The sequence below is a fragment of the Mangifera indica genome, chromosome 1 (genome assembly GCF_011075055.1).
Source record: "Mangifera indica cultivar Alphonso chromosome 1, CATAS_Mindica_2.1, whole genome shotgun sequence".
In the NCBI taxonomy this organism is placed as follows: Eukaryota; Viridiplantae; Streptophyta; class Magnoliopsida; order Sapindales; family Anacardiaceae; genus Mangifera; species Mangifera indica.
Genome location: NC_058137.1, coordinates 5,272,550 through 5,285,123, shown reverse-complemented (window position 1 = coordinate 5,285,123; position 12,574 = coordinate 5,272,550). Strand labels below are relative to the sequence as shown.

General features: G+C 32.0%; 1 protein-coding gene across 1 annotated transcript; it reads right to left on the bottom strand.

The window, feature by feature from the left end:
* Positions 1-2,423: 2,423 nt before the first annotated feature.
* Positions 2,424-10,443, bottom strand: LOC123228902 (nicotinate phosphoribosyltransferase 2-like). Its single transcript, XM_044654397.1, has 14 exons — positions 10,065-10,443; positions 9,215-9,362; positions 8,509-8,628; positions 8,289-8,423; positions 8,142-8,203; positions 7,607-7,682; positions 6,802-6,903; positions 5,251-5,367; positions 5,069-5,127; positions 3,582-4,512; positions 3,405-3,503; positions 3,095-3,203; positions 2,823-2,935; positions 2,424-2,729 (listed from the first exon to the last, which is right to left on the bottom strand). Exons 1-10 carry the CDS (start codon positions 10,223-10,225, stop codon positions 4,335-4,337), a joined length of 1,158 nt encoding a protein of 385 aa, XP_044510332.1. The 5' UTR covers positions 10,226-10,443; the 3' UTR covers positions 2,424-2,729; positions 2,823-2,935; positions 3,095-3,203; positions 3,405-3,503; positions 3,582-4,334.
* Positions 10,444-12,574: the final 2,131 nt, after the last annotated feature.

The following is a 12,574-nucleotide window of genomic DNA, read 5'->3' as shown; positions in this document are numbered from 1 at the left end:
TGAAAATTTTCTCAGATTTTTCTTTGATCTTTTCTTCATTGATTATGTTAACTCAGAAAATTAACCAGAAGCTCTGTCACACAGATAAAGTATTCCAATTTCAAGCATAATTGAGAAACAAATTAAATTCGAAAATCTAACAGATTCCTATATGGGTTTTTCTGAAAATTTTGTTGTTGGAGTAACTTTCTCAGAAAATTATTATACTTGTTTGATGAGAATTCTTTCTAGCTTGATTCTAGTAAACTGAAACGGAGGGCCTTAATCTCATTGTAGATATGTATGAGATAAACCAGTAACATTCTGTGTTTACATGATCAGCATCTTGTGTCTCACCTTGTTACATGAAACAAAGAGTTTGATCTGAAATATTTACCCTTGTTAAAAGTTTTTGCTCAATTCTGATTCCCCCCTGAAGTTTGCAAGTTTTTCCCTGTGAAAAAAAAATTGAGCAGTACTAACAATGGCAGATATAATTACATAAAACACAGGCTGTCAACTAGTACAACTTACAGATAAGTTTTGTATTTTCTAAGTGGTTGAATTTACGACTTCAATTAATTGTTTGCTGTTCGTTATATTGTTATTGTTGTTTGCAGACTGTAATATTTTTGCTATCAAATCATACTGAATTAAATTGTTTGCGGATGGTAGGTTTATGCTATCAATTTCACTTGAGAGAAGCAGAAGCAAACACTGTATACTTTTTCTTTGTTAGAAAAAAAAACAAGGAAGAAAATAGTGAGCCAATTTCACATTGGTTAATCTATTCAACCAAATGCATTGGAAGGATTTAAAAATTGGTTTTTACCATTATCGAAGCTTTTTGGGTTAAAAAAATTGAAACATCTAGATATTTAACAAATAAATCAAAAGTTTAATTTTGAAATATCATTGAAAAAATTTAAACTCTAATTTTCATTATCTCATATTTGAAATTTTTTTTATTTGTCACTCAAACTAATCTTTTAAAGCTTCCATCCATGTAGATTAGTGGCGAAGTAATTATATAACCAATAGATGGGAACTGGGTCTCTTAACTTCAATTTTCCTCCACAGTTTCCAGGATCTGACAAAATCAATTTTGTATCAGAAACATCACAAGTTACAAAGTTCTGTGAATGAATTATGGAGAAGAGTAAAAATTTTGGAATAAAGATTTGATGTGGGAGAGATAAAGTGGTGCCTGAAAAGGGTGCATCAAATGTCAGTGAAATCTGCAAAAAGAGGCTCTATTCAGTTTCCAATCTATGCCTTTCGGAGGCAGCAAGAGACTAGAGTTGAAGAAGAGTCGTGAAGAGATGAGAAATCTAAAGCAAATTGGTTGGCTCAGAAAAGGCATGCATGTATTGTTCAACTCAGTCATGTCATAGCTAAGGCTTGTTTCTTTTCCACATGAAAACAAGTATTTCTCAAGTACCAACAGTAGCAGATACGAAAAGCAGGCAAACCCAGAGGACAATAATGGCTCTGCTGCTAAATTTGTCATTTTCATGGTGAAGTAATTAATGAATAAAAGTGAAAGCAAAGCAAAAGATACATCATATCTTTCATTTGGTTGGCAAAAATCACGTTGTTTAGCCTTTTAGTTATCATAAAGCAGTACTAGAGATTGGTGATTGAAGGATTATTTGGTGATTGAAGGATTATTGAGAGGCTAATGCCAATTGCCATGCACGTTTGTTGCTCTTAAATCAGGTGAAACATAAGATTCATCACTGTAATTATAATTATATTTTAGAGTGGTATGGAAGATCATCAACAAGATTTAACGAATTAATAATTAGAAATGAAATGATAGGATTTGATTGTTTATTTGCTAGAGACTCTACAATGGATTCATATTATACTATACATGGCGATTTGGCCTACAAAACAGGTTTGAAGAGGAGATTCTCCAATAAAAATGAAGGTAAGGATAAAGATATTTCTAACTCATCATTTCTCCAGTTAATCCCTTTCTCGGTTCCTCTCCTTCTCTACATACTTATTAACCCTATATATATTGAATTATGGTTAAAATTTATGAATTATTATAACAACCTAATAAATGATGGCGAAGAAAAATTATGAGAAAATTTTCTTACAAAGATGAAGAGAAGAAGAAAAGAGAATTTTTCCAATGAGAAAAAGACACGGATTTCTTATCATCCCTGCAAGGATGGGATGGGAACAAGGGAAATATTACCCTACCAAGATAGAGATTAAGATATTCAATGATCCGTTGTCGTCCTTAGATTACACTTGTTCTATATTGATTATTTATTTTGAATCACGAAGGTTTTTGAGAAAGTAAAATTGGACTAGACTACCCTAAATAAAATTTACAATTGTAGAATATGATTGATGAATGACAAGTAGAATAAATTTAATTAGGAATTATATTAGCAAATGTACACATATTTGTTGCTTTATTAAAGTAATTGTGAGAAAATAAGATTTATTTTTACCTATAAATTCAATTTGTACTATCACAATACAACACAATCAGTTGTTTTATTGAGTTTGATTATAGAAACTCTGAAATTAAATTATAATATAAATTCAACATGTGTATGCAACGACTATCTGAAGAAGCTCCTCCAATTCTCTTGGAATCGTGACTTGCAATTTGTACACCACTCTCCATGAAAGCTTATGCCGATAAATCCTTATTGCAACTCCCCAACGGGTGCTTCATTGAGCCAGAGGAAATGAGTGAAGTCGTACAATTTCGCACTTACACTCACCTGATCGCCATTTGAATCAGTTATTTTCATCATTCCAAAGTACTATTATAACAGATGTCAATTTACTGAGCATGCGAGGAGTGTTTACAGTACCTTGTAAGGTGTCGGGTTTAGTCTCCTCATGTGATCAGGCCGCATTTGTTCAAGCTGTTTGATGCAATGTTCTCTAATGTCCTTCAGTGGAGGTAAATCTTCTCTTCGTTTACCTTAAGGACACAAAAATGCCACTCAGATGTTAGACAGAGAACCAAATTGTGTAATCTGATAGTTGCAACAACATTGAATTATTTTAATCCAAAAAATTATACGTTCTGAGTTTTATGCATTATTAGTGCTTATCTCGGTAAAATTTCACATACGCCCACCTGAGTTCCCAGGCCAGTAGCACTTCAGAAGTTCTTCAACATGCTGTGGCACCACATATGCTCTCTTAGATTCATTAAAAGGGTGACGACACAAAATTCGTTCTCCCACCTGCAATTTTACAATCTAATTAAAAAAGGGGCATTTCTACTTGCATCATTACCATCATCATCGTATACCATCTGATAAAAAATTTTTAGTACAGTCGTAAGAATGCAAACTGACAGATGAAAAATTGCAAATAGATCAAAGTACCAGAGAGTGGTAACATACACAGCACAGTAGATGAAAAAGTCTTTAAAGACAGAATACCTTCGGAGATGGTTCATTTTCTCCTGTCATTATGTCTACCAGAGGGAAACCTTCTCTGCCATATAATCTATAACTCCGTTTTTTACAGGGCATAGAAACCTAGTATTCAGAAAAGGAATAAAAATTTTAAAAGTGAACAGCAATGACACTATAAGATTCTAGGCAGCATGCTCACACCTTTGAAACATCTTCAGAAAGTTTTATGCGAGGCTGACTATTGATCTCAACGAGCTTGAAAACACAACCTAGAGCAGCCTGAGCATAGCAAGTGACCAGATAGGTTCCTATTCCGTATGCATCTACCTCGTGACCCTTTCACAAAGATTAAAAAAGAAGTTAGCCCGTTAAGACATCAAAGTCCAATATAATGTTTAATGAACACATTTAACTATATCATCCTACATAAATATTACATTAGATAACATGTTAAAAGCTTAAACTTATACAGATGTATAGAGGTAATTAATTCTTTTAATTCAAATAATTCTATTCTGACACAATGTTTGTAGAGATAGATGGATTGATGTAATTTATTTCTTTATACTAAATTACAATATTTCAACAGGACAACTCATTATAGTTGACCCAATTGTTACCCAAATAATGATATAACCGGGGCAGCTCAGTGATTCACAGACTGTATGAATACAACAAAATGATATTGCCAGATGCAGTCAATAATTACCTGAAAAAAGGTTCAGGCATACACAGTTACTCAGCATACCAGCTAAAGGGTATCATGCTATCAGAAAAATCCCCACCAATAGGTAGGTGTATCACACTCGTATACATCCTATTAATAGTCGTCACTCCAAAAAGGTATTTTAGAAAATAATCTAAATATTTGCAATTTTATAATCTTTTAACACATGCATAAAGTTTAGAAGCAATAAGAAGATAAGTTTATCCAAAATAATTTTAATTTAGAGATTACCTGTTTTTTAATGCATCCAAAGTTTCTTCATTGAGATCATTACTTGCAGTAATGCTCATCTTTTCAAAACCAGGCACTCCAAATTCTTTCTCAATAGAGCGAAAGAACTTTCGGGCCTCACAAGATAAATATGCTAGATCACCGGAGTCCAATCTAATGCCTGCAGCTTTATACCTGCATGGCATCTCATCCAAAGTCAGAAAAGAAAATGGTGTGAGTAAATAATTACTTGGACTTTTCATTTCAGATGCTAAGCAAAAGAAAGGAAGATTCTCAAATCACAAATCTATATGCTAATACTAAGGAGCTGGAAACAAAGAACAATAAAAGCATTAGATATGAACACAGAGATGGGAATTTAACATAACAATAAAAAGAAGGTGATAAAAACACATTATCTCCAACATAGAGTGAATGAGAAGATTGAATGCTTTAAAACAATATTTTGAATTCCTCATCTACACATTAATGATATGCTGGCATTTGCACAACGCTAAAGGTTTTTACACTTAAAAAGGAAATTTAATGTGTAGTTTAATCAGGAATATCACTTCAATCTTCCAATTAAGACAAGAACGTCCTCACATTATTGTCATAATCACCAACTTCTGATTTCTAACAAACAAACTAAAGTACTGTCAATGACAATAAGCATCCAAGAACATATAGAGAAAACAACAGCACACAATCAAGTATTGATGACAATATATGTGTAAGGTTTCAGATATACCCCAAATCATTGAGTGCTAGAGCAACTGCACAAAAGTTGGGAACTCCACTCCTCATGACCTGGTAAAATTGATTTGGTGATATTGAAACCCATTATTATCAAGTAGACATAAGTAAATGCCAAATGGAGATACGCATGACATAATAACTGCCGAATTGAAAATACTTTTAAAGCATACTTACATCATATGTGTCTACAAGAGCCAGAAAGCTCTTGGGGAATGCTAAGGCATATGAGGTAAAAGCGGCTAGCTCACTTTGATTTGTCTCACTAAATATGCCACGTAATGAACTTGACCACTGTGAAGAATGCACGAATTAAAAGATTGAATATTGGAGTGGACTGAAGGCAAGAAAATGAATAGAAGAAAGCAAATCTAATATAAAATTTACTTTACAGATGAAACTATAATTTTGAACGAATTAGTTCTAATTGCACCCCAAAGAAAAAAACAAAAAACATTCTGAAGCATGCATAAAATTTATTAACCTCCCAAAATTGCAACAAAATAAAGGTGACCACTGCAAAGCATGCCATAAAAAAAAAAAAGGAACAGTACTCATCCCAAAGGACATCCAAAAATCCACATCCAAGTAATGTGTAATCTTGATGGGGGCTAAGGCCTTCATATCATGGAGGGGAGCCAAGGCAAGAAGAGTACACAACCAAATCTAAACGGCTAAAAAAAGGCATAGGTGACACCAGTCAAAAGAAAAATAATAAATCCATGATTTGTTAGGATTACAACTGGTTAGATTAGTTATCCTAAAAATAGTTATCCTATTATTTGTCAAGTTTAGAGGTTGATTTTATTTAGGAAAGTGTTTTAAGTTTAATTTAAGTCAAAATCCTAATAAAGTAAGTCTTTTAGGTTGTCAAAGAGTCCCTATGTATTTAGAGGTTCTAATGAGGTTAGAAAGATGTATAGGATAGGATTTTAACGAATTTAGGAAGTTGTGTTATAGAGTCCAAGTATTAATTAAAGTTAGTTTCCTTATAGGATATTTCTAGAGTTTTTATAGGAATTAGTTTTCTATTTTAACTAGGAGACTTGAAGCCTATATAAAGAGGCTTGAGTCTTTTAATTGTTATTCAATTTAATTAGTAATCAATAAAATTCATATTTGAGTTTTCTTTGAAGAATTGTTTAACGATTATTGCATTGAATTCTTATTTATCCTTGCATCTTGTAGAGATGATATCAATACCCTTCGTCTTTGTGAATGAGATTTTGTCTCCTTCAACGAGTGTCACAGTCAAATCCTATGTGGTTTTAACATGTACATGAAGTGATGATTGGTATGTGAAATGCCAACATCACATAGGATGACATATCACTTGGGATAAGATTTTTGGTATGTCTCATAGGATAGGTAGCATTACTCTAAATAGAAGAATTTTCCCTTTTAGTGGTATGGCAAAATTGTTCCGCTGAGCCCACTTTTCCCTCACCAATTCTAGAAAGCCATAATAGTTCCGGAAAATAGAACAGAACACTTGACATAGTTTGAAATTTCATTTAGCTCAAATTTGTCTAGGTTTTAATAATTTTTTACTAAATCCTATCACAACCGTGAACAAACAACCTCTTGAACTCAATTATGAATAAATATTAACATAACATAGTGTTCAAACGTACAAAGACTATTTGACATTGAAAAACACAAAAAAAATGTCAAAATTAAAATGAAAAGGAAAAAGGAAAACAAAATGTATGATCAAGGAAAACAAACCTTAATTTTGTTTAACCATGTCTGAACCAGACTGACAAAATCCTCACAAGTATGTGAGCCATCAGAGCTTTTAAGTGATTTTTCTATTATCTCATCAGGACTCTGCAAATTGACATATAAATAAGAAATTAGTATTAAAGATAAACAAAAACCTGCAAGTCTAAAACAAAGAAATAATCATTTTAGATACAACAAAAGTATTATGATGACTCGTATGATTAAGACATATAGGCAAAACAGATAGAAATACAAGGAGATCCAAGTGTCAAGGCCAAGTCTTACATAATGGCTCCAGAGTAATATTGACATGCTAAGTACCAATAGATGTGTATGACCAACCATAACAACAATTATAAACAAAAAGAGTTTTGTAACCTGCTAGTATCAACCAGACAAGCAGAGAACAAGGCTAAAAGGCAAGTGCAGCAATTGATAAAACAACAATCAGTCACTAAGCATAATCTGAAATTGAACAAGGCAAGTTTTCTGAGCTTAAAGGTTTGATACAACAATTCCGGACTAGTCTTGATACACAAGCTACAAAAGAAGCTTTCAATATCGAATATATAGCTTTCCTATTCACAAACACAATACTCCTAAAATATGAATATCGCAAAAGTTCCAACTTGTCACGTTAAGGATTTACAGTCACATGTCAAAGAAATAGCTAGTGAGATTAAAATGGGAAAAAAGTCCAAAAACATTAAACAATTGTCAGTTGTGATGGTACTAACAAAACTAACTGGTTTTTGTACATTATAAGCAATTTACTCAAAAGAACTAACATCCCATCTGATTAACTAACCATAAATGAGCTAACAAAGGCATGCGAATGTGTTCCACGAAGCGGTATCCCAAATAACCTCCCAGCTGCAACATTACTGAAAACATACAACATAAATCCAAAAGAGATTAAACCTAATATTTACTCAGATTAACAACCAAAGAAAAATGAATAATATTGGAGAATTCAAGACTCAACATATCTCATGATCAATCAAACACGGTACTTGCATCCTTGATTGTTCCTAGGGCCCATAATTTCACTCTACACATTTAACATGTTCCTAAAAAGTAGATCAAATATATTTTCTTTGATTTTTGAAGAGAGACACAGCTGAAACCAAGCCGTTTAACCCGTTGCCCATTTCAGAAGTCAATAGAAATTGGATTTATTCACTAAGACTTGTACTATGGACAGCTATACTTGAATAAGAGTTGCTTACATATGCTTAGAGCATAGAACTTAAAAGTTAAAACTTCGAAACTCGATAGGACAAATACAGTTGAAATGAGAAACAATGACTGTACTGTACAAAAAGATTTTCAGCAAAAACTACCTTGTTGCATCAAACCCTCCCATGTAACAGTATTTTGATGCTCCTATCCCTCCATCAGGTCCCTACATGTAAAATGAAGAAGGCTACTCTTACAAAGAAACATAAATCTGCAGTTCACATACGAGAAAAAAGATAAATGAGAGCAACCTGAGCCCGTCGAAGCCCAAACTCAAGTAACAATTTGGACTTTCCAGCTACAAATCGATGTCTTGCAGCATTTGTAGCGACTAATGATGCGTAATTAATAAGATTCAAAAATGGTGTTTCCAGCAATTGGACCACCTAACCACAGAATATATGAATTAAAATGAATTGAATCATAAAATAGTGTCAAAACAGATTATGTCTGTGTGAAAGCAACACTCACAGCAACTGGCCCTTCAACTCGTAGCAAGGGTACCTTTGGGAAAACAACCGATCCCTCTGAAATAGCATACACTTCAACATCAGAACAGTCGATTCCCCTAAGATAATTGAAGAAGCCATCCTATGGTTTGTATTAACAATAAATCAATCAGTTAATAATAAATTAGTAGGTAAAATTCACAATTTGCAATATTTTATTGAAAAAATGCATATTATATGAATTGGATCCATGTATTCCACACCATCGCCAGAAAAAAATTTAAACTTTATAATGGAAACCCGTTCATTTCAGTGTAGCAATTCAATTGGTAAGTCATGGTAAATAAAACAAAATAAGTAAAAAGAGTGGAATGATAACAGACATCATCAGTTATTCAACCAAGTGTTTCCCCATTCCTTAGGGCTTAGGGTAAATGGAAGCAATTAAGACAATGAAGTTACACTTGTATAGCTCATGCACCCATCACTAATCTTCCACCCAATCCAATGTGAACAAAGTTCAAATTACAACTAAGACAATGCTGCATACATATTTAGTGACTACCTATTATGCTTAAAACTATAGAAGAAGTCAAAAGTGATCTATAGCATTTCAACAGGTTTAATAAAAACTGCAATAGCCAATTAGCAAGCCTGGGTGCAACTACCAGTGTTTCAATGTCATTATCCATTATTAATTAATAACTAATATAATTATTATGTCATACCTCACACGAACCAGGCAAGCTAAGACGGACAAACGAGATCTCATCCTCTGTAAACTTGAAGTTAGCAATTAGCCTTATGCATTCTTCTAAACCAGCAAAGATTGTATATTCACCACCAAATGGATTCTTTCTAAAATATAAATCAAACCTGTACCACACCAGGACACAAATAATAAATTATAAAAGCAACACAGTGCATTCCAACTTCTAGAGAGTTGGCTTTGCAGCATGGGAACAACACAGTATGCAGCTTAAAAGTAAAGTCTTTAGAATGTTGCCAGTAATCAGTATTCTTGATGCTTTCCAGTGAGCAATAAACAAATTTAAATGATTCAAATTTTTGCCATGAAAAATTCATAAACCAAGTAGAAAAGGACTACAGAAATCCCTTGATACTGCTGTTTCAATTTTGATCCTGATAAACAACTATCCTAGTTCCTTACATTAATTTCAAAGCCAAGATTGTATGTCTTGTAATTCATTTCAAATTCAATAATTATGTTAAAATCGAATTTAAGTTAGTGTAATTATTTAATTGAAACATGAAATGCTCGTCCAAACATTCAAAGCATCATAATTTACCACTCAAGTACAACTCCGAAACCCTTTCTAAGTATAAAAAATTCAAATTGTTAACCTATTTATAACACAATAATTTACATGATAAACCTCAATGTAGCCGAGACTCCACAATAAAAACTTCAATTAATCGTGAACTCGCCTTAAAATTCAATACCAAAACAGTAGCATATTCAGCTACTAATTAACTAGAAACAAAACCAATAAATAACGCATAACAAATAGTTAAGGCAGAGTTTGGTAAACATATAAGATTTAATAGACAACTTACACGGCACGTTCCTCATGCTTGCCGGCTTTCCAGTAAGCATAAGCCATGGTGAACTGATAAAGATCGGTTAAAAGCGGGGTGACCATGGGATTAGTCGGGCCGTCGACACCGTGACCCATGCGCGCTTCAGTCTGACTCTGACCATTACCTTTCCCCCCCATTTTTTTTTTTTTTTTGGGTTCTCTTATTTGCTTTGCTTCGTTCTCTGTGCAGCAAATGTGTGCATCATGTGTTTATATAGACAGTCGATTCAAAGAGAAGACAGCCGTGTTATTTAGGGCTTGTTGAAAACGGAATGGAGCTATTTGGCGCAATAGACCATTAAAATCGAAGTCTTCTGTTTCCCTTTTTTTAATAAATGTTTTTTGGAAAACCATTGCGAGAAGTACCGAGAGAAGACAGAGCCCGTAAATACAAAACTCCCATTTTGTTCAAATCTTATTTTCCGTCTTACACGTGGCTGGATGTTATATGTTCCTTTTAGGACCAAAAATATTCATGTATTTAAAGGTTATAAATATTAAATTAAATTATGACTATATAATAATTAGTAATATAATAAAAAATTTTGTATGTTTAATAAATTTATAGTTTCTATTGTTTGATAAATAATATAAAAAATTATTTATTTATTTATTTTAAATGTAAATTATTGGCATGATTTTTCTAGTTGGCTAAAAAATAACTCCAATGGGAGAATTTCATATTAAGATCCCCCAATTGGCCTAATTTACACACCTATAGTGTAAAATATTCGTTTGTTGATGATTTTTAGCAAGCCGTGTCAGTTTGGAATAATTATTAGATAATGGTTATGGATTAGCATTATAATAATAATTAATTAATTATATAATAATTAGTTTTTGCATATTTGATAATAATTGAATCATGAATAATTATATTAATCATTTGATCAATAATTTAAATTTTATTTTTTTACGTTAAAAAGTCTAATAGGCCTAAAAAACAAATAAAAAAAATTCATCAATGGTAAAAACTCAAAATATATATATATAAAATGTCAGTAAAACAATTTTGATGATATATTATTAGACTATATAATAAGGCAGAAAAATTGATTTGCACTCTATGGGTTTTCTCCATACAACTTATTTGATTAGAGAAAAAACAATTTTCACTGTAAAATTATTTTTATAAAACTTAAAATAATATATTTATCTAAATAATTAATTACATAGTTAATCTTGCATTAAGCAAGTGATAATATTTATTTTGTGTATACAAATGAGATACATATTTATATGTATCATTATATGATTGATTATTATTTAATCTTTAATTTTAAATTACATAATTATATGATAATATATATAAATACATTTTTATTTATTTACTCAAAATGGGTATGTAAAATTTATTATATAATGAAAAACTAATCTTGAAAAACAGTATTAACACCATTATTTTAAAATTATATTTGAGTTTTTAGTGATTAGATGTATTTTAATGTTTTCTATTGTAAACGTTATATTCTTTAGATACTAGATTAAGAAGAAACTAGTGATTTGTTGAAAAAAAAAAAAAAAAGGAAATTTGTTGAATTAAAAAAATGTTATATAATATATTAGATAATTGGATTAAAAAATGTTAAAAGGAAAATGCAGGACTGCCCTAAAGGCAGAAGTTAGATCAACCTCAAATCAATCAATGTGTTCTGTGATTCTCATTGATTACTTTCCATGTCCACGTCCGTGTCATTTTAAAATTTTCAAAGGTTTTTTTAATTAATTTTGAATTTAATTTGGATATAGGCCTTGTCAACGTCAAAGGTTCAATTCATTGTAAGCCATATGTTAGTAGTTGTCTTCTGGATGTCAACAAAAAAATCTGAGTCGCAGCTATCCACTTAGCAATTCATTGTACATGGATTTATCTATTCAATCAATACGAGTATAATTATATATTTAATTATTATGTTTGAACTTATCTGTTCAATCAAAAAAATTGAGTCATAGCTAACCACTTAGCAATTCATTGTATTTGAATTTATCTATTCAATTAATATGAGTATATATGTGGATTCAATTATTATATTTGAATTTATCTATTCAACCAATATGAGCGTCACGGTTAGGGATGGCAATGGGGAGAGGCAGGGAGGGGATATCAATCCCCGTTCCCATCCCCGTAGGGATATCAATCCCCGTCCCCGTTACGAGGATAAAACATAATTCTCGTCCCCTCCCCGCGAAGGAAAATCCTCTCCCCATCCCCTCCCTATCCCTACGGGGAAAAATCCCCTCTCCATCCCGTCCCGTCCCCGTGGGAAAAATCCCCCCCCATCCCCGCCCAGTCCCCGCGGGGAAAAATCCCCTCCTCATACCCATAAATATATATTTTAATTTTTTATATATTTCAATAAATAAAATAAATCATATTTTCCCAAAATATCACTTGCTACAAGAGTTACAAAATATTCTTTGTTATTTTAGTTCAAATATAAAGTTTTCATAAAATCTAACAATATACAATAATCAATCTCTTCATTA